The sequence below is a fragment of the Delphinus delphis genome, chromosome 2, assembly GCF_949987515.2.
Source record: "Delphinus delphis chromosome 2, mDelDel1.2, whole genome shotgun sequence".
NCBI lineage: Eukaryota > Metazoa > Chordata > Mammalia > Artiodactyla > Delphinidae > Delphinus > Delphinus delphis.
The window spans coordinates 126,307,070-126,334,618 of record NC_082684.1 but is presented as its reverse complement, the minus strand read 5'-3'; the positions used below and the strand labels follow the sequence as shown (position 1 = coordinate 126,334,618).

At 44.9% G+C, this 27,549-nt stretch overlaps 1 protein-coding gene across 1 annotated transcript; it reads left to right on the top strand.

The window, feature by feature from the left end:
* Positions 1-942: 942 nt before the first annotated feature.
* Positions 943-27,549, top strand: CHRNA3 (cholinergic receptor nicotinic alpha 3 subunit). Its single transcript, XM_060005546.1, has 6 exons — positions 943-1,039; positions 2,719-2,858; positions 2,972-3,016; positions 4,148-4,257; positions 19,350-20,361; positions 27,199-27,549. Exons 1-6 carry the CDS (start codon positions 943-945, stop codon positions 27,325-27,327), a joined length of 1,533 nt encoding a protein of 510 aa, XP_059861529.1. The 3' UTR covers positions 27,328-27,549.

Sequence of the window (27,549 nt, the reverse complement as noted above, 5' to 3'; positions counted from 1 at the left end):
GACCAAGGGGCCCCAGGGCGGTCTGCTCCGTCACAGAACCATCCTGGTGCACCCAGGGCGCAGATGGGCCGGTGGGCAGAGGAGGTTCTGCAGGGGCCAGCAAGGGCAGTGCTTTCTCTGATGGCTCCATCTCCAAGACTTATTTTTAATTTGGTTCTTTCTTTCTTTTGTTTTACTTTTTATCAAGATATTGCAACATATTCGACAGTAGACTAGAATAACAAACCTCCAGGTGTTTCTCATCTAGCCTCATCAATTACCAACTCAATGGCCGATATTGTTTCAACTGACTCCAACCCTCCTCTTCACGGTAACCCTAAGGACTCTTAAAAACACAAATACCATTATCACTCCTAAAATATTTAACAATTACTTAATAGTGTCAAAATCTTGAGTCCTCGTCTTAAGGATGTGTTAGAACCTTTCAGGCAGGCCGGCGACCGTCCGTCTAGCCCGGTGGTCCCCAAGCCCGGGGAAAGGAGAGACTCGCACCCACCCAGGAAGCCAGGAACAGAGATTCGACCCCTATTCTTCCCCGTGGTTTGCCAGTACCTGCTTGGATTGGCCCGGCGCGGAGCCGTCCGTGGGCTACACCGACCACAGAGGGAGGGATGAGACCGCCCAACACAGCGCAGTAGAGGACCAGCGCATCCCTGTTGTCGGACGCTAGCGCACCTCTCTCCCCCGCAGAGGCTCGGAAACCCCACGGCGGCGGGCGGGGCTGCGCCCGGTATTGGGGGTGGGGCTGGAGCAGCCGGGGCTCCGCACGCCGCGCCCTGGTCCCGCTCCGAGTTGGCGGGCAGCGCCTGGAGCCCGGCCAGGCGAGTCTGTCTCCGCCACTGTCCCGCCGGCTCCCGACCGTCCAGCTCTGCTCGGTCTGCCCTCCGCCCCACGCCGCCCGCCCGGTCAGCGCGGAACCTCTGGCCAGAGGGCAGACCAGCCATGGGCGCCCAGCCGCGCGGAGTCCGCGTCGCGAAGCTCTTGCCTCCCTGGGCGCCGCCGCCGCTGCTGCTATTTCTGGTGCTGCTGCTGCTGCCAGGTACGCGCGCGGGGCGAGGGGGACTGGAGGGACGGGCGCCCAGCCTGAGCGGGGTCCGAAGGGGATGCGGCCCGGAGCGCAGCGCGAGGAGGTGGGGAGAAGGGCGCCGTGGCTGGGGACCCGAAACTCGCGTGGACTGGCTCCGGCCCGGCGGCGAGTTAGGTGGGGTGTGCGTGTTTTCCCCTCGGCGGGCCCCTCCTTGAGAGTGATTTGTGCGTTCCCTGGAGGCGCGGGGAGGGCCCGCACTGGGGCTCTTCCTTCCACAGCCCAGCGTTACAGATTCGAGTCTCGGCCCTGCCCATTGTCCTGCTTGGCGCACTGGGTGCTGAACTGACGCGCCCAGGCCGCGGGTTCCACTGTCTGCATCCCGCCCACCTCCTCGTTTTACGAATAGCTGGGGAAGCTGAGGCCAGAGAGGGCTCAAGGTTTGATCAAGGCCACCTGGGGCAGAGGGGAGTCGTTAAGGGGCGCCAGCCTCTCCTCCTTGTCCTCGCCTCTCCGCACTCCTGGCACCTCCCCGCCTTCGCCTTCTGCCCGGTCTCTAAGGGGAGCCTGTTAGGGAGAAGCCGGCCCTGATAGAAAGGCTTTTGAGTGTCCTGGGAGGGGTGGTAGATACCAGGGGACGAGGGATTTGGCAGGGCTGCAGGCGGTCCCTGCAGCTGGGAGGGTGTGTTGGGAGAACACGTTGTGACCATGCACTCAGAGCGCTGTTCCTGCCCCTCCGGTGCTGAGGCCCCCACTACTCAGAGTGCTGAACACTCCCCACGGAGCTCCTGAATGTGGCCCCTTCTTTATTTGGCGGGGGGTTAGGGGACAGTCAAAATCCCTGGAGAAGTTGGGTTGGACTTAAAGGATTCCCCTCATCCCCTCGCCAGATTTTTCCCAGATCTGTGAGAAGCAGCAGACAGCTGACTCAAGATGCCTGGAGTGTGGCTTATAAACAAAGAGGGTCCCCAAGGGTTTCAGAGAGGGAAGGGTCTTTGATCAGGATGTGAAGACAGCATCAGCAGGAACCGTGGGTCGCACTCTGAGAGCATGGGAGCCACGTAGGCACCCGCTTCTAAGATGTTTGGTGGCCAAACCCCTACAGGGTCCTGGGTGGGAAGAAGGAAAGCCCCAGTCCTAGGTTGTAGTCTCCCTCGGGCCCAGGGGTACTCCTGCCCTGGGAGTGGACTGGTCGTCTCTCCATTGTGGCTGTATGCGGGCAGATTGCATTTGGATCACGCTGCTGCCGTGCAGTAACAAAGATGGTGAGGACGGTTCCTGAGCTCTTACCATATGCCTGCATGGAGCAAAGCACTTCACTCATAACAACCCTAAGAGGTGGATACATTTATAATCTTTCACAGATGAAGGAAATGAGGTTTAGAGAGGTTAAGCCACTTGCCTAAGCTCACACAGCTCACAAGGATTCTGTCAGGATTTGCACCAGATCTATCCAAATTCAGAGCCCAGGCTTGTAATCATTGTGCTTCTCAACGAATGTGTGTGACCTGATGGAATCCCTTCTCTCTTGGGCCTCAGTTTCCTAGTCTTTAACTTCAAGGAGTAGGACTAGTCTGAAAGTCTGGAGTTCCAGAGAGTACCCTCAGCAGATGGAGAGGAAGCTGTAGGTGGATGGTGTCCCTGGTGAGGGGAAAAGTGACTTCCCCAGGATCTGACAGGGCTACTTCCCTCAGTGGCCAGAGCCTCCGACGCCGAGCATCGTCTGTTTGAGCGGCTGTTCGAAGATTACAATGAGATCATCCGGCCAGTGGCCAATGTGTCTGACCCAGTCATCATCCAGTTTGAAGTGTCCATGTCTCAGCTGGTGAAGGTGGTGAGTGCCAGAGCCACAAGCCGTGGCCGTGGGGTATGGAGCTTCTGGAATAGCCTTTCCCAGAACCAGCCTTGTTTTTGTAATTCACCATCTACTTTAATCTCTCTTTCTAGGATGAAGTAAACCAGATCATGGAGACCAACCTGTGGCTCAAGCAAGTAAGTGACCAGACCCTGGGCACTGCTGTCCTCTGGTGGTGACTGCTTTATTTGCTGTCTGTGAACCAAGGGCCAAAACGCCTACTTCATTCCTGTGGACCCAGATTGAGGTCCACTGACTGGCTGGTCTGTCTCTACCTGGGCTTGGGGTCATATGCACTGCTCTGCACCCCTGTGGAAAGACTGCAGGGCCCAGCCCCTCAAGTCACAGACGATAGACTGCGTCCTGGAAAGAGAGACCTCCATGCTCAGACAAAATGGGGCTGACCCGGGCCTGGAGCCCTGGCCCCGACTCTAGGGTGGCGCCTGAGGCACCTCTTCCCCTTCCTCTTGCTAAAAACTCATCCTTGTTGTTGATGGGGGGGGGGGGTGGGAGCTGGGGTTCTGGATTTTCCTGTTCAGATTGGGACCAAAGAAATGGGCTTCCACATGTTCTCCCCAGGGAGGCTTTGTGCAGACATGGACAGATAACTCACTGGCCTAAGGGTGATCCTTCCACCAGCTCAGCCCACTGGACACTCAGCTCATGCAGCCTTCCTTCCTAGGAGGCTGGCAAGCCAGATGGGCACGGTGCCCACTCACAGCCCTATGGTACACGTTCCCTCCAGCCACAGCTTCACCTCTCTCCCCTCAGGTGCTCAGGCCTCACATCCCCCAGCCTCTACACCCAAACACTTCCTGGGCCCTGGTGGGATCATGGCTCCTTCCCCAGACCCTTCAGAGGCCAACCCTGCTCAACCCGGAGGTGGAAGAGGGTTCTGTGTGTCATGAGCGCCGTTACTGGGGCCTGATGGCATGTCCAAGCCGTTTCAGGAATGTAAACAGCAGGAGCTTAAGGCAGGGACCTGGACCTGGAAATGACTGGAGAAAGCCCTAGTGGTCCTGACTGATTGATGGGGGCTGGGCTTGCCCCACTCATGGGGGCAGCTAGGAGGCGGCCTGCACACTCAGCCCAGTGCTGTCTCCCCACTAGCACCCACATGAGGAATGGGCCAGTGTGGTCTGCATTGCAGAGGCGGCTCTGACGTGCAGCCGAGGTGGGGAGGTCACCAAGATGAGTGGTGTCAAAAGAAGTAAAACCATGCTTGTCCTTCCACTGCCCCCCTCTCCCTCCTTGCCTTCTCCCCCCAGATCTGGAATGACTACAAGCTGAAGTGGAACCCCTCCGACTACAATGGAGCGGAGTTCATGCGTGTCCCTGCACAGAAGATCTGGAAGCCAGACATTGTGCTGTATAACAAGTAAGGTGCTTGGTGGCCCCCACCTCTCAGGGCTGTCAGCCTGGACCTGGGTCCTTGGCCTGCTGTGCTTTACAGCCTGGTCTTCCTGGGACCTTTTCCAAGAGAGCTCCATTCATTTGGTTCATTCTGCAGGTATTTATTGACCTACTATGTGCCAGGTCCTAGAGATACTGTGGCACAAGATAGATACCCTCCCCCTTGCCTCTAGGAGTTTATCAGACACACCAGGGAAGACAGGAATGAGTTACAGTATCCAAATATGCAATTACAGACTGGAGGAAGGGCAAGGAAGGAAACACATGGGGGTGGGCTTAATTCACCAAGGCAGGACCTGACCATCCCTGTAAGTCAGGCTGTAGCCACGCCCCATGGTTAGACCACAGGAAAGCTTCATTCTTTTTTTTTAATGGATGACCACAACAAAAGCAACAATGATTGCAACTACCAAACACGAAACACACTCGTACTGTCATAATGTTGACATTCAGTCCAGTAATCCTCCACTGTAACAGCTCCTTTACTTTGCAGTGAAAATTGATTTGTATATTTTTTGCCTCTGAGTCCTTGTGGGATTTTTTTTTTATTATTCAAACAGAAAATCACAAAAATTGTAATCATCCTCATCAGTTCACTCAGTCCCATGTAATTAATTTTTTTTCATCTTGATCTTTTGTTAGCACTTTTATGAGTTCATCAGTTTTCCATTAGAGTTCTGAAAATGCTTATTCATTCAGTTCAGCACTATAGTCAGTTACCAGAAACCTGTACTTGTCAGAGTCTTTTCCATGAATTCCTTGAAGATGAAACCCTTTTATAGGAACATTTTGCGAAAGCATCAGAGTACACCCAGAACTCTCTGTAAATGACAAAAGACTTAAATATTACCACGGTTAAAGATATGAAAGTTCATAATAATGCAATTGACAAGGAAATTTAGTTATTTCTGAGATATACATTTTAAAGTAATAACTAGAATTATGACTTCTAACATTATACCAGAAAATATAAGATTTTTAGAAATTTCATGTAATGTTTGAATCATTTATATTAATATATTTCCATACAAATAACCCAAAGAAAGTTTAGTATTAGTTGTTTTTTTTGTTTGTTTTTTTGTACTGCAGGTTCTTATTAGTCATCAATTTTAAACACATCAGTGTATACATGTCAATCCCAACCGCCCAATTCAGCACACCACCATCCCCACCCCACCGTGGTTTTCCCCCCTTGGTGTCCATATGTTCGTTCTCTACATCTGTGTGTCAACTTCTGCCCTGCAAACCGGGTTCATCTGTACCATTTTTCTAGGTTCCACATACATGCGTTAATATACTATATTTGCTTTTCTCTTTCTTACTTACTTCACTGTGTATGACAGTCTCTAGATCCATCCACGTCTCAACAAATGACTCAATTTCGTTCCTTTTTATGGCTGAGTAATATTCCATTGTATATAGGGTACCACATCTTCTTTATCCATTTGTCTGTTGATGGGCATTTAGGCTGCTTCCATGACCTGGCTATTGTAAATAGTGCTGCAATGAACATTGGGGTGCATGTGTATTTTTTTTTTCACACTTTTAAACTTTATTGAGGTAGCATTGACATGCAGTTAGCCTCAGGTATTTAAAGTATACAATATAAGCTTTGTGACACATGTACATACCCATGAAACCACAACCACCACCAAGATAAGTGAACTTATCACCCCTTTAGCATCCCTCGCTCCACCTCCCTGTCACCATACCCCATCCCTAGGCAATCACTGATCTGCCTTCTGCCATTATAGATGTTTTCATTTTCTAGAATTGTATATACATGGAACAATACAGTAGATATTCTTTCTTTTTGTCTGGCTCCTTTCACTCGGCATAATTGGCATAATTATTATTATTATTTTTTGATTAATTTATTTATTTATGGCTGTGTTGGGTCTTTGTTTCTGTGCGAGGGCTTTCTCTAGTTGCGGCGAGCGGGGGCCACTCTTCATTGTGGTGCGCGGGCCTCTCACTATCGCGGCCTCTCTTGTTGTGGAGCACAGGCTCCAGAGGCGCAGGCTCAGTAGTTGTAGCTCACGGGCCTAGTTGCTCCGCGGCATGGGGGATCCTCCCAGACCAGGGCTTGAACCTGTGTCCCCTGCATTGGCAAGCAGATTCTCAACCACTGCGCCACCAGGGAAGCCCTGGCATAATTATTTTCATACTCATTCATGTTGCTCCATGCATCAATATTTTGCTCCTTCTTATTGCTGAGTATATCTATTGTAGGAATACACCACAATTTGTTTACCATTCACCTGGCGATGGATATTTAGACTGTGTCCCGTTTGGGGCCCTTACAAATAAAAGTGCTGTGAACATTTGTGTCTTAGTTCTTGTGTGGGTGTATATTTTCTTTTCTCTTGGGCAAATACTTATGAGTGGAATGACAGGATTATATAGTAAATGTATGTTTATTTAAGAAGCTGCCGAACTATTTTCCAAAGTGGTTGTTCCATTTGACATTCTACCAGCATGTAGGAGAGTTCCACTTATTCCACATCTTCATCACACTTCATATGATCAGCGTTTTCAGTTTTAGACATTTTAATAGTGTGTTATGGTACCTCATTGTGGTTTTTTTTTTTTAACATCTTTATTGGGGTATAATTGCTTTACAATGGTGTGTTAGTTTCTGCTTTATAACAAAGTGAATCAGTCATACATAAACATATGTTCCCATATGTCTTCCCTCTTGCGTCTCCCTCCCTCCCACCCTCCCTATCCCACCCCTCCAGGCTGTCACAAAGCACCGAGCCAATATCCCTGTGCCATGCGGCTGCTTCCCACTAGCTATCTGCCTTACTACATTTGTTAGTGTGTATATGCCCATGACTCTCTCTCGCCCTGTCACAGCTCACCCTTCCCCCTCCCCATAACCTCAAGTCCTTTCTCTAGGAGGTCTGCGTCTTTATTCCTGCCTTACCCCTACGTTCTTCATGACATTTTTTTTTCTTAAATTCCATATATATGTGTTAGCATACGGTATTTGTCTTTCTCTTTCTGACTTACTTCACTCTGTATGACAGACTCTAGGTCTATCCACCTCATTACAAATAGCTCAATTTCGTTTCTTTTTATGGCTGAGTAATATTCCATTGTATATATGTGCCACATCTTCTTTATCCATTCATCCGATGATGGGCACTTAGGTTGTTTCCATCTCCGGGCTATTGTAAATAGAGCTGCAATGAACATTTTGGTACATGACTCTTTTTGAATTTTGGTGTTCTTAGGGTATATGCCCAGTAGTTGGATTTCTGGGTCATATGGTAGTTCTATTTGTAGTTTTTTAAGGAACCTCCATACTGTTCTCCATAGTGGCTGAACCAATTCACATTCCCACCAGCAGTGCAAGAGTGTTCCCTTTTCTCCACACCCTCTCCAGCATTTACTGTTTCTAGATTTTTTGATGATGGCCATTCTGACTGGTGTGAGATGATATCTCATTGTAGTTTTGATTTGCATTTCTCTAATGATTAATGATGTTGAGCATTCTTTCATGTGTTTGTTGGCAGTCTGTATATCTTCTTTGGAGAAATGTCTATTTAGGTCTTCTGCCCATTTTTGGATTGGGTTGTTTGTTTCTTTAATATTGAGCTGCATGAGCTGTTTATATATTTTGAAGATTAATCCTTTGTCTGTTGATTCGTTTCCGAATATTTTCTCCCATTCTGAGGGTTGTCTTTTCGTCTTGTTTATGGTTTCCTTTGCTGTGCAACAGCTTTGAAATTTCATTAGGTCCCATTTGTTTATTTTTGTTTTTATTTCCATTACTCTAGGAGGTGGATCAAAAAAGATCTTGCTGTCATTTATGTCATAGAGTGTTCTGCCTATGTTTTCCTCTAATAGTTTCATAGTGTCCAGTCTTACATTTAGGTCTCGAATCCATTTTGAGTTTATTTTTGTTTTGTTTTGTTTGTTTTGTTTTGTTTTTTTGCGGTACGTGGGCCTTTCACTGTTGTGGCCTCTCCCGTTGCGGAGCACAGGCTCCAGACGCGCAGGCTCAGCGGCCATGGCTCACGGGCCCAGCTGCTCTGCGGCATGTGGGATCTTCCCGGACCGGGGCACGAACCCGTGTCCCCTGCATCAGCAGGCGGACTCTCAACCACTGCGCCACCAGGGAAGCCCTGAGTTTACTTTTGTGTATGGTGTTAGGGAGTGTCCTAATTTCATTCTTCTACATGTAGCTGTCCAGTTTTCCCAGCACCACGTATTGAAGAGACTGTCTTTTCTCCACTGTATATCTTTGCCTCATTGTCATAGATTAGTTGACCATAGGCACGTGGGTTTATTGCTGGGCTTTCTATCTTGTTCCATTGATCTATGTTTCTGTTTTTGTGCCAGTACCATATTGTCTTGATTACTGTAGCTTTGTAGTATAGTCTGAAGTCAGGGAGACTGATTCCTCCAGCTCCGTTTTTCCCCTCAAGACTCCTTTGACTATTCGGAATCTTTTGTGTCTCCGTACAAATTTTAAGATGATTTGTTCTAGTTCCATAAAAAATGCCATTGGTAATTTGATAGGGATTGCACTGAATCTGTAGATTGCTTTGGGTAGTATAGTCATTTTCACGATATTGTTTCTTCCAATCCAAGAACATGGTATATCTGTCCATCTGTTTGTATCATCTTTAATGTTTTTCATCAGTGTCTTATAGTTTTCTGCATATAGGTCTTTTTTTTCCCTAGGTAGGTTTATTCCTAGGTATTTTATTCTTTTTGTTGCAATGGTAAACAGGAGTGTTTCCATAATTTCTCTTTCAGATTTTTCATCATTAGTGTATAGGAATGCAAGAGATTTCTGTGCATTAATTTTGTATCCCACAACTTTACCAAATTCATTGATTAGCTCTAGTAGTTTTCTTGTGGCATTTTTAGGATTCTCTATGTATAGTATCATGTCATCTGCAAACAGAGACAGTTTTACTTCTTCTTCTCCAATTTGTATTCCTTTTATTTCTTTTCCTTCTCTGATTGCCATGGCTAGGACTTCCAAAATTATGTTGAATAATAGTGGTGAGAGTGGACATCCTTGTCTTGTTCCTGATCTTAGAGGAAATGCTTTCAGGTTTTCACCATTGAGAATGATGTTTGCTGTGGGTTTGTCATATATGGCCTTTATTATGTTGAGGTAGGTTCCCTCTATGCCCACTTTCTGGAGAGTTTTTATCATAAATGGGTGTTGAATTTTGTCAAAAGCTTTTTCTGCATCTATTGAGATGATTATATGGTTTTTATTCTTCATTTTGTTAATGTGGTGTATCACATTGATTGATTTGCGTATACTGAAGAATCCTTGCATTCCTGGGATAAATCCCACTTGATCATGGTGTATGATCCTTTTAATGTGTTGTTGAATTCTGTTTGCCAGTATTTTGTTGAGGATTTTTGCATCTGTGTTCAGAGTGATATTGGTCTGTAATTTTTTTCTTTGGTAGTATCTTTGTTTGGTTTTGGTATCAGAGTGATGGTGGCCTCAGAGAATGAGTTTGGGAGTGTTCCTTCGTCTGCAGTTTTTTGGAAGAGTTTGAGAAGGATGGCTGTTAGCTCTTCTCTAAATGTTTGGTAGAATTCACCTGTGAAGCCATCTGGTCCTGGACTTTTCTTTGTTGGAAAATTTTTAATCACAGTTTCAATTTCATTACTTGTGATTGGTCTGTTCATATTTTCTGTTTCTTCGTGGTTCAGTCTTGGAAGGTTATACCTTTCTCAGAATTTGTCCATTTCTTCCTGGTTGTCCATTTTATTGGCATAGAGTTGCTTGTAGTAGTCTCTTAGGATGCTTTGTATGTCTGCCATGTCTGTTGTAACTTCTTTTTCATTTCTAATTTTATTGATTTGAGTCCTCTCCCTCTTTTTCTTGTTGAGTCTGGCTAATGGTTTATCAATTTTGTTTATCTTCTCAAAGAACCAGCTTTTAGTTTTATTGACCTTTGCTATTGTTTTCTTTGTTTCTATTTCATTTATTTCTGCTCTGATCTTTATGATTTCTTTCCTTCTGCTAAATTTGGGTTTTGTTTGTTCTTCTTTCTCTAGTTCCTTTAGGTGTAAGGTTAGATTGTTTACTTGAGTTTTTTGTTTCTTGAGGTAGGCTTGTATAGCTATAAACTTCCCTCTTAGAACTGCTTTTCCTGCATCTCATAGGTTTTGGATCATTGTGTTTTCATTGTCATTTGTCTCTAGGTATTTTTTGATTTCCTCTTTGATTTTTTCAGTGAACCCTTGGTTATTTAGTAACATATTGTCTAGCCTCCAAGTGTTTGTCTTTTTTACGTTTTTTTCCCTGTAATTCATTTCTAATCTCATAGCATTGTGGTCAGAAAAGATGCTTGATATGAGTTCACTTTTCTTAAATTTACTGAGGCTTGATTTGTGACCCAAGATGTGATCTATCCTGGAGAATGTTCTGTGTGCACTTGAGAAGAAAGTGTAATCTGCTGTTTTTGGATGGAATGTCCTATAAATATCAATTAAATCTATCTGGTCTACTGTGTCATTTAAAGCTCCTTTTCCTTATTTATTTTCATTTTGGATGATCTGTCCATTGGTGTAAGTGAGGTGTTAAAGTCCCCCACTATTATTGTTTTACTGTCGATTTCCTCTTTTAGAGCTGTTAGCAGTTGCCTTATGTATTGAGGTGCTCCTATGTTGGGTGCATATATCTTTATGATTGTTATATCTTCTTCTTGGAGTGATCCCTTGATCATTATGTAGTGTCCTTCCTTGTCTCTTGTAACATTCTTTATTTTAAAGTCTATTTTATCTGATATGAGTATAGCTACTCCAGCTTTCTTTTGATTTCCATTTGCATGGAATATCTTTCACCATTCCCTCACTTTCAGTCTGTACGTGTCCCTAGATCTGAAGTGGGTCTCTTGTAGACAGCATATATATGGGTCTTGTATCCATTCATCAAGCCTGTGTCTTTTGGTTGGAGCATTTAATCCATTCACATTTCAGGTAATTATTAATATGTATGTTCCTATGACCATTTTCTTAATTGTTTTGGGTTTGTTTTTGTAGGTCCTTTTCTTCTCTTGTGTTTCCCACTTAGAGAAGTTCCTTTAGCATTTGTTGTAGAGCTGGTTTGGTGGTGCTGAATTCTGTTAACTTTTGCTTGTCTGTAAAGGTTTTGATTTCTCCATCGAATCTGAATGAGATCCTTGCCAGGTAGAGTAATCTTGGTTGTAAGTTCTTCCCTTTCATCACTTTAAGTATATCATGCCACTTCCTTCTGGCTTGTAGAGTTTCTGCTTAGAAATCAGCTGTTAACCTTATGGGAGTTCCCTTGCATGTTATTTGTCATTTTTCCCTTGCTACTTTTAATAATTTTTCTTTGTCTTTAATTTTTGCCAGTTTGATTACTATGTGTCTCGTGTGTTTCTCCTTCAGTTTATCCTGTATGGGACTCACTGTGCTTCCTGGACTTGGATGGCTATTTCCTTTCCCATGTTAGGGAAGTTTTCGACTATAATCTCTTCAAATATTTTCTCTGGTCCTTTTTCTCTTCTTCTCCTTTTGGGACCCCTGTAATGTGAATGTTGTTGCATTTAATGTTGTCCCAGAGGTCTCTTAGGCTGTCTTCATTTCTTTTCATTCTTTTTTCTTCTTTCTGTTGCGCAGCAGTGAAGTCCACCATTCTGTCTTCCAGTTCACTTATCTGTTCTTCTGCCTCAGTTATTCTGCTATTGATTCCTTCTAGTGTAGTTTTCATTTCAGTTATTGTATTGTTCATCTCTGTTTGTTCTCTAATTCTTATAGGTCTTTGTTAAACATTTCTTGCATCTTCTCTACCTTTGCCTCCATTCTTTATCCGAGGTCCTGGATCATCTTCACTATCATTATTCTGAAGTCTTTTTCTGGAAGGTTGCCTATCTCCACTTCATTTAGTTGTTTTTCTTGGGTTTTATCTTGTTCCTTCAACTGGTACATAGCCCTCTGCCTTTTCATCTTGTCTGTCTTTCTGTGAATGTGGTTTTTGTTCCACAGCCTGCAGGCTTGTAATTCTTCTTGCTTCTGTTCTCTGCCCTCTGGTGGATGAGGCTATCTAAGAGGCTTGATGCGAGGGACTGGTGCTGGGTAGAGCTGACTGTTGCTCTGTTGGGCAGAGCTCAGTTAAACTTAATCCGCTTGACTGTTGATGGGTGGGGCTGGGTTCCCTCCCTGTTGGTTGTTTGGCCTGAGGCAACCCAACACTGGAGCCTACCTGGGCTTTTGGTGGGGCTAATGACAGACTCTGGGAGGGCTCACGCCAAGGAATACTTCCCAGAACTTCGGCTGTCAGTGTCCTTGTCCCCACGGTGAGCCACAGCACCCCCCCCCCCCGCCTCTGTAGGAGACCCTCCAACACTAGCAGGTTGGTCTGGTTTAGTCTCCCCTGGGGTCATTGCTCCTTACCCTGCGTCCTGATGTGCACACTACTTTGTGTGTGCCCTCCAAGAGTGGAGTCTCTGTTTCCCCTAGTCCTGTCAAAGTCCTGCAGTCAATTCCCACTAGGCTTCAAGGTCTGATTCTCTAGGAATTCCTCCTCCTGTTGCCGGACCCCCAGGTTCGGAAGCCTGACATGGGGCTCAGAGCCTTCACTCCAGTGGGTGTACTTCTGCAGTATAAGTGTTCTCCAATCTGTGAGTCACCCACGCAGCAGTTATGGGATTTGATTTTACTGTGATAGCACTCCTCCTACCATCTCATTGTAGCTTCTCCTTTGTCTTTGGATGTGGGGTATCTTTTTTGGTGAGTTCCAGTGTCTTCCTGTTGATGATTGTCCAGCAGCTAGTTGTGGTTCTGGTGTTCTTGCAAGAGGGAGTGAGAGCACGTCCTTCTACTCCAGCATCTTGGTTCCTCTCCAAGCTTCATTCTTTTACTCACCCAACGAATGCTCCCTGCCCCTGCCTCACACTGCACACGTGCATCTGCCCACCAGCCACAGGAAGCTGCGCCTTTCTCTCTCTTTCAAAGGTTCTTCCTCTGCCTATCTGAATCTGCCCATTGTGGCACCTACAAAACCTGCCTCTTTCATAAGCCCATACAAACCTGACACCTTCCACATTTAACCTCTGTTATTAGACAAACATAATTTTAATTGGTATTTTACAGTATGTACTAGTTTGTTCTCCAGGTATTGACAGACTTCAGTTTTGTAACTGTGCTTTATCTCTGGAGTTCTAATGTCTTAAAAAACCACTGAGCATTTTTCAACAAAACACTTCGTATAGAATTAGTCTAATCAGATTTTAAAGCATTCTGTGTTTAGGTTTGTATGCCGAATTAGTACGAATCAATATGTTTTACTGTTCGTATTGGGACTAGAGAAGCTACGTTTTTGGTTGAATCCCACTTTCTATTCATGGGTTAAAAGAGAAGTGTTCTTTACTCCAAAGATGGTCCGTGTTTTTATTTTTATAATTTTTTAATTTTTTTAACATCTTTATTGGAGTATAATTGCTTTACAATGGTGTGTTAGTTTCTGCTTTATAACAAAGTGAATCAGCTGTACATGTACATATACATATATCCCCATATCTCTTCCCTCTTGCGTCTCCCTCCCTCCCACCCTCCCTATGCCACCCCTCTAGGTGGTCACAAAGCACTGAGCTGATCTCCCTGTGCTGTGTGGCTGCTTCCCACTAGCTATCGATTTTATATTTGGTAGTGTATATATGTCCATGCCACTCTCTCATTTTGTCCCAGCTTACCCTTCCCCCTCCCCATGTCCTCAAGTCCATTCTCTAGTAGGTCTGCGTCTTTATTCCTGTCCTGCCCCTAGGTTCTTCATAACGTTTTTTTTTTTTAGATTCCATATATATGTGTTAGCATACGGTATTTGTCTTTCTCTTTCTGACTTACTTCGGTCTGTATGACAGATTCTAGGTCCATCCACCTCACTACAAATAACTCAGTTTCATTTCTTTTTATGGCTGAGTAATTCCATTGTATATATGTGCCACATCTTCTTTATCCATTCATCTGTCGCTGGACACTTAGGTTGCTTCCATGTCCTGGCTATTGTAAATAGAGCTGAACATGAACACTGTGGTACGTGACTCTTTTTGAATTATGGTTTAAGCTACAGTAATCAAGACAGTATGGTACTGGCACAAAAACAGAAATAGAGATCAATGGAACAGGATAGAAAGCCCAGAGATAAACCCACACACATATGGTCACCTTATCTTTGATAAAGGAGGCAAGAATATACAATGGAGAAAAGACAGCCTCTTCAACAAGTGGTGCTGGGAAAACTGGACAGCTACATGTAAAAGAATGAAATTAGAACACTCCCTAACACCATTCACAAAAATAAACTCAAAATGGATTAAAGACCTAAATGGAAGGCCAGAAACTATAAAACTCTTAGAGGTCCGTGTTTTGTTTACTGCTTTTCCAAGAAAAGACAGCATTCATAAATGTGTTTCTTTCATGCAACTTGTAAATTGGTCCTTAAAGAACTGGGACAGGAGATAAATTAACTGGTTTGTAGAAATCTCCTGGTCCAAAGGCTCTTAAGGAGCTGAGCAGGGTGGTAAGAATTTTTGCTAAGCTAGAATTAAGAAAGTGGGCACAGATCTTAATCTTATGATTTGCATTTCATAGCTGTTTTCTTGCTGGCAATCTTGGGTGAACAGCTGGGGTACTTTAGGGATGTGTGCTTTTAACAATACTGAGAGACATAGTGAAAAGCTTCCATCGGATATGGAGAGGAGCAAATATCATAAGGAATTTCCTTGGAATCTAAAGCTGAAAATAAGATTTAGAGACTATCCTTCAATTCCTCTCTCCTAACTAAAACTTCAGTTTCTCTGAACCTCGGGTGAGAGTTTCTTTTCATTTCAACACACTAGAAACACTTTTTACCTTCTTATGCCAGTTTCTCCTGCCATGTTTTTGTTCTTTGAAGTTCGTTCTCTAGTAGAATCCTCAGAAAGTGTTCGTGGACACAGTGTACCCTAAGTTCTTACAAGTTCATAACTCATTGTAGCCTTTTTAGGTAATACTCTTAGGTCATTTGCTGATATAAAATCCTTCACTCATACTTTCCTTCCATGAAAACCTTAAAAATGCTGACTCATGTTCTGGTATGAAGTGTTGCTGTCAAAAATGATTGCCAGTCTTATTTTCTTTTTTTCTTGTAAAATCTGGTGACTTTGGGGAGAGTAAAGGGACTCTATGAATACGTGTGCCAGGACCACAGATGTAAACCAGGACTGTTCTGGATGAATTGGGATTCATATTCAGCTTGTTTACAAGGGCGTTGTTCTTTTTCTTGGGTAACCCAAAGATATTTTACCCTTTATTTTACCCTTAAAATCTAGTTGTTTTACTCTGTACCATGTACATAATAAGCCTTCTTTTATTCCAGTAAATGTTTTGTGAATTAGAGTTCTTCAGATGTTCTATTGCTTTATCTCTCCAGGAACTCCATTTTCACATATATTTGAACTGCTTTACCTATATTCTTTCCATATTATTTTCTCTCACATTCTTTTTCTTTGTCTCTTTTTGATTTAAAAGAATTTTTTTTCTCCTTTCTGTTTTTTATTTTCATCACAATACTTTCCATGGTGTGTGCTGCTTGTTACGTTTTAGTTTTTATTTCTAAAATGATTTTTTAAATTTCTTTCTTCCCGTTCTTTCCTAAGTTCTGTCAGTTCTTTATTCATCCTCCTATTGCTTACCCAAATTCTTAACTTTTCTATTTCTAATTTATGCTGCTCTTTCAAAGTTTCTAAAGATCGTTCTTTCTATTACCTTAATTTGTAATGTCAGATTATCAGTTTCATCTGCTCTGAGGTTATATTTTTGCGGTGTGCACTTGTCTGTTTGTATGTTATTGTCATTCAATTACTTTTCATATTTTTCTTACAATATGTTAATATGAGGTTCAGTCTAATCCTTTTCTGTTGCTCTTGTTTAAATAGATGGCCTTTGTTGTACTTTTAGGACAGGTTCCCAGAGGGGATGGGAGTGGGTAAGGGTGGGTCTCTTGTGTCACCTGCTTGGGAGTTCCCTCCTCAAGTGGTTCCCTTGAAGCATTTAAATACTCCGTGTAGCCACCTCCACAGTCTGAGAGCTGCCACTTCTAGACACCTGCTTCTCTACTTTCTCAACCATCTTCTTTTTCTTACCCTCAGTTTCCCACGCTGTTCAATTTGAAGCCTACCCTATGCAGCTTTTTTCTGGGTGGGTCTCTGCCCTTCTGGAAGGCAGTTGGGGTGGGAGGTGTTTCTGAGATCGAGCCCAGCCCAGCCTCCTCTGCAGACCCTGGTGGCTCCCCATCGTTTTGTCCTCTCCCACAAACTGGCACCTGTGGTGCCCTCTCTGTTTCACCATTCCCCTTGCTGAAGATGCAGTGCAGAGCGGGGTCCTCTTTTTTGAGGGGCAGATACCTCTTGGTGATTTCTGTCTGGGGCTCTCGGGACAGGAGAACTTCCCTTCCTCTTCCCTCAGCCACCTCCACAGCAGCTAACCCCACCCGAATCCCACGCAGGTCCCACTGGTGGTAGTGGTTCAACCCCACTCTCTCACACCTGAGGTTCTTAGAGTTCCACGTAACCTAACTTTGTTGACCACGTGGGCAGTGGGATTTTTCTTTTGCTATCTTGTTGCCCTGTTTTTCTGAGGAAATTTGGAAAGGTTAAAGAAACGGATGCCATCGTGATCTTTCTCATACCACTCACCACCCTCGCCCCACTTCAGCTCTTACTCTTTCCTTCTATTAAAGTGATACCTCAACTAATCATTTGCACCCACCCTGCCTTTTCTTTTTTTAATCAGCTCACGTGGTTCAGCAACACACTGGCTGAGTGAGACCTTTCCCCCTTTGCTGACCCCTGCTGCCAACCATCTCTTGGGCATCCAGGGGGGTGAGAGCTTCATTTATCTTTTTGGTCATCCGTTCAGTCAGCTAGTACTTACCGAGCACCCTCTCTGTGGCTGGGGCTCTGCCAGACCCTGGTACCCAGCGAGGTCTTCATCTTCTGTCTCCTGGTGGCAGAGCTAGGCCGCTGACGCTGTCAGCAAGCAGGCCTCCTGGTCTGGGCAGACACAGCTGTGGGGGTCTGTAGGCAGCCGCCACAGTGACCAGGATCCCTGGAAAATAGCAGACATGTGCCCCAGCAACCAAGGTAAGCTGATCTCCAGTGTTTGGCCTTTTGGACACACAGACTTGAGGACTCAAGTTCCGACTGGTCAAGGCCCTGCCACAGACTCTGTGTGGGACCCTGAGCAAGCCAGTCCTGCCCTCTGACCTTCAGTTTCCTCGTCGGTAAAATGAGGGGATCAGACTAAAGCAGGGATCATGAAGCTTTCCTGTGAAGGGCCAGGTAGTTAAGTATTTTAGGCTTTGTGGGCCTTAGAGTCTCTGTCGCAGCTACTCAGTCCTGCCCTTGTAGCTTAAAAGTAGCTGCAGACAATAGACCACAAATGGGTATGGCTGTGTGCTCCAATAAAAATTTATGTACAGAAATAGGGGGCAGGCCAGTGGACTAGTCCCTGGGCTCTGAAGGTCCATTTTGTTGATCCAGATGCCTAAGGAAAGTTGTTCTGGAGGCCTCTGCCTTCCCAGGGGTCCTCTCAGCCCTCTGCGTAATGTAGGCCAGCCTCCCAGGACTCCTTGGTGCCCAACATGGTCAAGTCCACTTGGGGCCGTGTGGGTCCCCACCCCCTCCCCACTTCTCATACCCCTCCTTTCCTCCTGGAGCTGGGAATCCTCTTCTTGTGGGGAATTGAGGGCCCAGTAGGATAAAGTGGGGCTAAGAACATATAAACACAGCAGGGCACCTTTGGGACAACCCAGCTGGCTGGAGTGAAGGCGGGTAGTGGATTTGACATCAACCCTTCACATGTAACGACTGTCCTGCTCGACAGACGCATGTGACGGTGGGAGGGCCAGAGACCAGCAAGGAGACACACCCCGGACACGCCCCCTCCTGTCTTCACACAGTGCTATCCAGTAACAACCAGACAGGATATCCCTAAATGTATAGGTTTGTGTTTTTTTTTTTTTTTTTCCAGCTCTTCAGGCAAATGGGTATAGTGGTTGCTCCCTTTAGAAGGACATACATGCCTTCAAATGCAGAACTCTAAGAAATCAACAGGGCTGACCCACGGAAATGTCAAGAGCTTTCACTGGGCGAGGCCATTGTCATGAGGACCGGCTGGCTTCATGCTCAGATGTGAGCTTGGACGGGGTGTTGAGCTGGTCATCAGCAAATCTTCCACTGCACAAACCAGCTGATAAATGCCAACAAGCCAATTCTAGGAATAATGTATGTCTCTGCATAGAAAGGGCGCACATAGCTAAACAGAAGGGAGAAGGAACATGGGGAAGGATAGGGACACAGAAGGCAAAGGAACCTGTCATGCTGGGTTTGAAAGACAAGGAATCAGAAAACATGATTATTCATTCTAAAACAGTGCAGGGAGGAATGGGGAGTTTGGTAAACGGTAGAACCAGGGTCCAGAGATAGGGCCTGGTAATAGACCCATCTAACAGGCTCAGTTTAATGGCAGTGGGCTCCTACGGTGGTCTCTGCAGCCCCTTCCAGGTCCACGGTCTGGTTTGACATCCGTGTGTGTACACACATTGGGCTCCCAATGCAGACAGAATGAGGAGGCATTACCAGGGCCAAACCATAGGGACAGCGAGTGGCAAATATCCCCAAGGTCACCTAAACACCTGCCTCTGATGACCACTTTCATTCATTTCTTTTATTTCTTCAATTAAAGGAGAAAAAAATCTCTGGCATTTGGGAGTGTCTCCATATATATCAAGCTGGGAGTTGTATGGTGTGGAATGAACCCATGACGTGCCCCAGGGTGGGGGCTGATGAGTGTGTCAGATCGTTGGGGGTTGGGGGGTCCTGGGCTTCAGTATCCCCATTGGTAAATGGGATGGTGAACTGCGAGACCTTTTACAGCACTTTGAGCTCTCATATTCTGCAGTTTTACAAATCGTTACTTGCCGTTTACCTGCTGGCAGCGTGAGAAGCTGGGCTAGCTGACCACATGGTAATGACCTGTGTGCCGCACACCTCCTCTTTGTCTCCGCAGTGCTGTTGGGGATTTCCAGGTGGACGACAAGACCAAAGCTTTACTCAAGTACACGGGAGAAGTGACTTGGATCCCCCCGGCCATCTTTAAGAGCTCGTGCAAAATCGATGTGACCTACTTCCCATTCGATTACCAGAACTGCACCATGAAGTTTGGTTCTTGGTCCTACGACAAGGCAAAAATCGACCTGGTCCTGATCGGCTCCTCCATGAACCTCAGGGACTACTGGGAGAGTGGTGAGTGGGCCATCATCAAAGCCCCAGGCTACAAACATGACATCAAGTACAACTGCTGCGAGGAGATCTACACGGACATCACGTACTCGCTGTACATCCGGCGCCTGCCCCTGTTCTACACCATCAACCTCATCATCCCCTGCCTGCTCATCTCCTTCCTGACTGTGCTTGTCTTCTACCTGCCCTCCGACTGCGGCGAGAAGGTGACCCTCTGCATCTCGGTCCTCCTCTCCTTGACTGTGTTTCTGCTGGTGATCACTGAGACCATCCCGTCCACCTCTCTGGTGATTCCCCTGATCGGCGAGTACCTCCTGTTCACCATGATTTTTGTAACCTTGTCCATCGTCATCACCGTCTTCGTGCTCAACGTGCACTACAGGACCCCCACCACACACACGATGCCCATGTGGGTGAAGACCATATTCTTGAACTTTCTTCCCAGGGTCATGTTCATGACCAGGCCGGCAAGCAGTGAGGGTAACACTCAGAGGCCAAGACCCTTCAATAGCGCTGAGCTCTCAAACCTGAATTGCTTCAGCCACATAGAGTCCAAGAGCTGCAAAGAAGGCTACCCCTGCCAGGATGAGCTATGTAGCCACTGCCACCACCGCAGGGTAAAAATCCTGAATTTCAGTGCCAATCTCACGAGAAGCTCCAGTTCTGAATCCGTCAATGCCGTGCTGTCCCTCTCTGCTCTGTCACCAGAAATCAAAGAAGCTATCCAAAGTGTCAAGTATATTGCTGAAAATATGAAAGCACAGAATGAAGCCAAAGAGGTAAGGATATGTCTGTTATTACATTGGTCATTCATTCATTCAACAAACATTGTATTGGTTCCTTGTGGGCAAGGAATTAGACTGGCATCAGTGGCTTGTGTTCAGACCAGCTCCTCATTTACCAGTTATTTATCCTTGGATACACCGCCTCACCTCTGTCAGTCTGTCTTTTCATCTGTAAAATGGGATGATAAAGGTTGTGAGTATGTGGTGCCCTGCATTTAGCTGCTGGGCTGCCAGCAGTTTGGGCCATTGGAACACCTGATGCTGAGTGAGTGGATTAGGAGGTAGGCTGGAAGAGGGCATGAGGCCAGATGATCTCCAATTAGTATTGATCAGCTGAGCTGACATTTTAAACTTTACTCGTTGTGTCTCCCTACTCCCCTTTAAGAGTAATTTACATAAAGTACACACCTCTTAAATCTACATCTCAGTGAATTTTTACATTATGTGTACACCCACATAACCATGATCTAGGTAAAGGTATAGAACATTTCCAGTGCCCCAGAGGGTTCCCTTGTGCCCCTCCCCAGTCAGTAACCCCCTCCCTCCCTCCTCAGTAACCACTGATTCCGACGTCTTTTATGTTAATTAATTTTACCTATTCTTGAACTTCATATACGTGGAATCGCATAGCATAAACTTTCATATCAGACTTCTTTCATTCAGCAAAGTGTACAAAGATGTCTGAGGTTTATCCTTTTGGTTGGTTATTGGTGTGTAAGATTCTACAGTATGACGACACCGCCTCTGTTTATTCATTCTACAGTTGTTGGACATTTGGTTATTTCCAGTTTGGGGCGATATGAATAAAGCTGCTATAAATTTATACATATCTTTTGGTGAATATATACACTCGTTTCTCCTGGCTATATTCCTAGGGGTGGAATTGCTGGATCACTGGAGAGGTGTATTTTTCACTTTAGTGGACACTGTCAGGTTTCCAAAGGGTTTGAGCTGATTGACATGCCCCCTGGCAATGTCCGAGAGTTCCAGCTGCTGCCCATCCTCACCCTTGCCAAACGGGGGTGAAGTGGCCTTTCTTGTCCCTGTGGACTAATGATTAGGGCTCTTTTTCATATGCTTATTGGCCATTTGGATATCTTCTTTTGTGAACTATCTATTCACACTCTTGCCCATCTTTTTTTAATTGGGTGAACTTGTATTTCCTTCAAAAATCTTATGCTAGAACTAGTGATAGGTATTAGTAATGGGGAAGCTTTACACTTATGTGTTTGGCTGTTCCCACACTGTTTACCCCCAAGGTTACCAGAATCATGTTCAATAATTTTTTAAGAAGCTCTGCTTTAAAATTAACTGGTCCTGTTTTAAGTTGATTATTAGCAAAGAGCTAATTACCAGATAATTTCAGCTCCTGATGCACTGTAGGTAATTAATGTTGGTAGGAAATGTCTGGAGCCTCTTTTATTCAGCTGTGAACGGCATGTTAAAGTAGATGAGACAGGAGGGAGATAGCAACAGGGGCCCCGTGTCCTCACCCCACCCATCTGAGCAACTCTGAGCCCACTTGTGACTGTAACAATGCAAAACCTCCCACTGATACCAGAAATTGAGCCAAAAAGTCAGGCCCTCCTTTAAATTCAGTTGAAGCAGTTGGTTGGTTGTTTTTTTTTTTCAAGTCTTCATTGAATTTTTTACAACATTGCTTCTGTTTTATGTTTTGGTTTTTTGGCCCTGTGGCACATGGGATCTTAGCTCCGGGACCAGGGATCGAACCCACACCCCCTGCATTGGAAGTCGAAGTCTTAACCACTGGAGCACCAGGAAGTCCCTGAAGCAGTTGTTGGACATTAAGTACATGATTAGAGAATCTCATTTGTCTAACACTACTCACTTTTGCAGATATTCTCTACCCTTTCTTTTTAAAATAATCACTTCTTTTGAGTGATAATTTACTAAAGATTGAGATCTAAGTACCCATCGTCTTTGTCAGGCTATTAGAAACTATCTTTATTCCAAAAATTATTTACTAGGAACCATATAAGGTGTTAAGAGTTTCACGAGGGTTTTAGTTAGCGTTAGAGTTTCCACAAGATGTGTGACGGAGGCAGAGAGTAAAAAAAAAAATGTTACTGAAAGGGAAGTCACAGCTGAAATGCCAGGAAGGTAAATTAGTGAAATAGCCTGAATGTGGCCAGCTAGAGGCACATGGTTCATCTCAAGGGGCAGCCACTGCTCACTTCTGGTCATCTGTTACCACAGATGAATGTGGTCCCATTGTTTTTCCAGAGAAAGCAGAAATCTGGACCACCATCCAGTGGATTGCAACCTGTTTATGAAAGGGTGGCAGGTGTTAGAATAAAGATGCCTACTCAGTGCTCTGAGGAGAGTTGGGCTGTCTGAAGGATGCCTTCTTTCTCTCTTACTGTGTGACGGACATGCTGCTGTTTACATAGAGTTTTCTAGAGGTATTTTAATTTCCTAATTCCCTGGCTCCAACTTGGTTGGTTTTAACTGTCCTGGGCTCCTAGGCACTTGGAATGAACAGGCTTGGTTCTCCCAGAGCCATCTCCTGAGGGTGCTGAGAGCCTGTGAATGACTGTCCCTGGACACGCCAGATCCCAGAGGGACAGGAGTGTCATCGTGTCACCTGCCTTGGCTGTTCTCTTTTCAAGTTGTTTGTGTTGGTCACCCCTACTTGCTCACACTTGTGAGGTGTTTAATACTCTAAATTCAGAGTTAGGGCTAGGATTGGGTTACAAGTTAGAAAACTAGTTAGGGAGCTTGTGGTCTCATGTTAATACTCTCCGTCTTACGGTTTTGACGGCTGATCGTTTGAAGTTGGTTCCACTGTATGAGTTGTTCTTGAGGTCTTGGAGGTGTGCATAGATCAGAGCCATGATCTTTTGAGCTAATAACCCTGATACAACTTGTTTTGTTTGGTTCAGATACAGATAGAGAGATATATCTATATATCTATATGTATGTATATCTGTTAGTTCATTCATTCCAACTAGAGTCAGACTTCTGATCAATGATTTATTTACATGTGTTGTAATTACTGTTTTCTAGGGTTAAATTTTGGCCATCTTATTTCACGTTTTCCATTTACTTTTTTTTTGCCTCAGTTCTTGCTGTTTACTAGAAAGTTTGAATATTTTTTGCTGGTTGAAAGTCGTGTGCTTTATTTTTATTCTTCTGCTAGCTCTTCCTAACTGATTTAAACCCATGCTCAAGTTCCGTTTTCCATATCAATTGGTCTCTTACATTTTTAAGTATCTGTGTTTTGCCCCCACCCCACTGTCCTTCCCCTCTGATCTTCCTCACTGCTTTGGCTACCTGGGTGTTACTAGAGCTTTAGTTTTGGTTTTTCATGAATATATGTTTTGGTTTTTGACCTTCCTTTTTTTATTTGGTCTATAGTCACCCCTCACATCTACTTATGGTATCCTGGATTTATCTCTTTGTGTTGGCATGCCTTCTCAAGATTGTTTATGGGTAAACCTTTTGGGGCCTGTAAGCTTAAAAATGTATTGTGGGGCTTCCCTGGTGGCGCAGTGGTTAAGAATCTGCCTGACAATGCAGGGGACACGGGTTCGAGCCCTCATGCAGGAAGATCCCACACGCTGCAGAGCAACTAAGCCCGTGTGCCACAACTACTGAGCCCACGCGCCTAGAGCCCGTGCTCCACAACAAGAGAAGCCACCGCAATGAGAAGCCCACGCACCACAACGAAGAGTAGACCCTACTCACCGCAATAAGGGAAAACCCGCACACAGCAACGAAGATCCAACACAGACAAAAATAAATAATTTTTTTTTAAACTGTATTGTGCCCTCACTTTTTTTTTTTTTTTTTTTTTTTTTTTTGCAGTATGCAGGCCTGTCACTGTTGTGGCCTCTCCCGTTGCGGAGCACAGGCTCCGGACGCACAGGCTCAGCGGCCATGGCTCACGGGCCCAGCTGCTCCGCAGCACGTGGGATCTTCCCGGACCGGGGCACGAACCCGTGTCCCCTGCATCGGCAGACAGACTCTCAACCACTGCGCCACCAGGGAACCCTATGTGCCCTCACTTTTAAGTGAGAGTTTAGCTGGATACGAAATTCTAGGGTTGAAGTTCTTTTCCTTAAATACTTAAATAACACTCCATGGCCTTTTTGCCTCAGTGTCGTTTCTGAAAAAGTTTTAAGTTAATCTGAATGTTGTTCCTTTGCAAGCAATCTATTCTATCTAGAAGCTATTAGAATTTTCTGTTTGTAGAGAAATCGAATGACACCAAACACAACGTGTTGGTGTGGGTCTCTCCTAGTCTGTTTGGCATTCCTGTGAGCCATTTAATTCCAAGGTTTTTCATCTCACTTTAACTCTGGGGAAATCAATGTTATTTCTGTAAAGATCTCCTGTTCACCCTTCTTTTCTCTTTCCCTGAACTGTTGTTGTACAGATGGGATACCTCTGCTCCCAGCTTCTCCATCTCCTAGCTTTTCTTTTACATCGCTGCCCCAGGTGAGGTCCTTACTCTCCTCCCTGTTTCTTTCCGGGGCTGTATTTACCCTTGCCAGTCACCCCAGCTCTTGAGTTCTTTATCGCGACTTGTCTGTTGTTCACACTTGTATTTCCACTTGATTCTTCTATAACACTGCTTGTTCCTAACTTCGTGTTTCCAATATTCTCTCCTATCCAGTGACTATCTGGATGGTCTCAAAAGACTGTCTTGTTTAGTTTAAATTCTTAACCTATCTGTTCCATGAATTTTCTTTCAAATACCTAAGTTTGTGTATTGGGGGCCTGTAAACTCACCTTTTCTGGGGGTGTCAGCCATCCTTACTGAACTGTGTTTGAGGGGCCCAAACCCATGCTTCCCAAGGCAGAGGACCCACATGGCCACAAACTGGGCTAGACGCCCCTTCAGGGGCGTTTCCTCCCCTCCAGCTGACCTTGTCCGTGAGGAGCTCCCCCACGTCCCTTTCACTCAACTGCAGTTGTTCATCTTTGATGTGGGGAGCGAGGAGGGAAGCCTCAGGCCCCACCAATCAGTGGGCACCTCTGCTCTGCTCTTCCCCTCAGCCAGGCCCTACTTTGCTGACAAGTGGCCCTGCCTGCATCTCTGGGCTGGGAGTGGCAGGCTGGAAAGAGGCACAGGGTTGGGGGAGAGAAGAGCACAACCAAGCCTTCCCCAGTCCTTCCCTCCACCGAGACCCTCCTCTTCCAACCGCATGCTCACACTCAGCAGTCCACACCTGCCCAGGTTTCTGAGAGTCTTTAAGGCACGGTCTCCTCTTGTTTCTGGGACATCTCCAGGGTTGGGCTGGGAAACAGAGCCAAGTGCTTGGGCTAGTTCACCATTCTGCCCAACACTCATCTACCTGTTCATGCATCATTAGTGCCAAAGTTTCCAGAGAATGACCAGTGTCCTTGTGCCTTAAAGACTCAGAGTTAGACATAAAATTAAGTTTCACCCAGCTCTATTTGCAGCACTGTTTGTATTCATGTGTAAAACCCAAGTCCCCTCTTTCTTCACCAGGCTAAACCATGTGAAGTGCTCTCAGAGGGAGATATATACTTGGTTAATGGTCATTTTTAAAATCAGCATTAATATCAGTAGGTATTATTCATTAAGGACCCTGTGCCAGGTACATATTTCATTTACTCCTCATAACAGCTCTCTGAATTAGGTACTGTTCTTATCCCCGATTCACCAAGGAGGAAATTGAGGCTGAGAGAGGTCACATAATTTACCCAGATTCTCGTGCCTAGAAAGGAGCAGAGCTGGGATTATAACAAGTCTTGGTTTTCCCACCCCGCTGCCTCCTAGGCCCTAGGAGGTTTAGCCAGTAGGGGGTTGGCAGGAATCACAGCGTCTATTGTATATTGGAATCTTTTACACCCAAAGTCTTAGGAATTCAAATAAGTAACCGGTGGCAAATAGGGCATTATAGCTCTAATCCACTGACTTCTCAATGTCATCAGAGGGACATGTTCACTCACGCTCATAATGGTGAAATAAAATCCTTGTCTCCCAGCCCCATTTCAGTGCACTTAATTAAATTACTAAATCACATGCTGCCTCTCTATTATGTGATTATTTCTTCAAAATCAGTTGATTTATGGGTTCTCTTTTTCTCAGTCCAATTATGGTTTCCCTTCTGAGTTGTCTAGTATAATTAATGTGCAGTTCTCCTTCCTATTTCAAGCCTAAATTGAAGCTGTCTTATATACAATTAGTCTTGCTCTTTCTTCCATCTTTACTTTATGGTCAGCATTGATTTCTGATTTTGAACCTGTTCTGTAACTGTACGGAATTCCATGATACTTTGGCCTTCTAATTGAAGATGATACTTGGCTAGTTGGGCATTGTGGAGAGAGGGCGGTGGGAGAGGAAGAGTGATGATGGGCTTACCCTGATGTGCTTATTTCATTTTTGAAACAGACGTTACAAGGAAATTAGTATCTAAAACTGGATAAGAGCTAGTACTTTGAATTATGTTGGACTGTATTAGCTATTCTAACAAAGGCCCAGAATCCTCCTGCAGAGGTGTAAATCAAGTTAACTGGTTTTAACTAACTTTATAAATTGGAATTCAATTTTTAGGGAAAAAAAGGGTTATGTAGATGTTAAGAAATTTGATTTAAAACATTTAATATGACAGATATTTTATTCCTGTTTCTCTAGTGCATAAAGAGAAACGTGAGAATGGTAGACTTCCTCAGACTACATCCATTAGAAAAAAGAGGTTTCTTGCATATTGGCAAGCAGAATGGCTTCTTCTACTGAAACCCATTTATTCGATATTCAATATTGAAAATGTGTCCACCTTGCCTTTTCCTTCCTGCTTTATTTTTTCCTCTTTCATGATGTTTGTTTTTGTCTTTCAGATTCAAGACGATTGGAAGTATGTTGCCATGGTGATTGATCGTATATTTCTGTGGGTTTTCATTCTGGTGTGCATTTTAGGGACAGCAGGATTGTTTCTGCAACCTTTGATGGCCAGGGATGATGCATAAGCACTAAACTGTGTGTTACTTATGAGGTTACTTATGTGTATTGGGGGAGAGGCGGCTCACTGTTTTTTTAATTTTATTTTTTGTTGTGGTAAAATTCACTTAGCATAAAATGTACCATCTTAACCATGTTTAAGGGCACAGTTCAGTGGTATTAAATATATTCAGGGCTTCCCTGGTGGCGCCGTGGTTGACAGTCCGCCTGCCGATGCAGGGGACACGGGT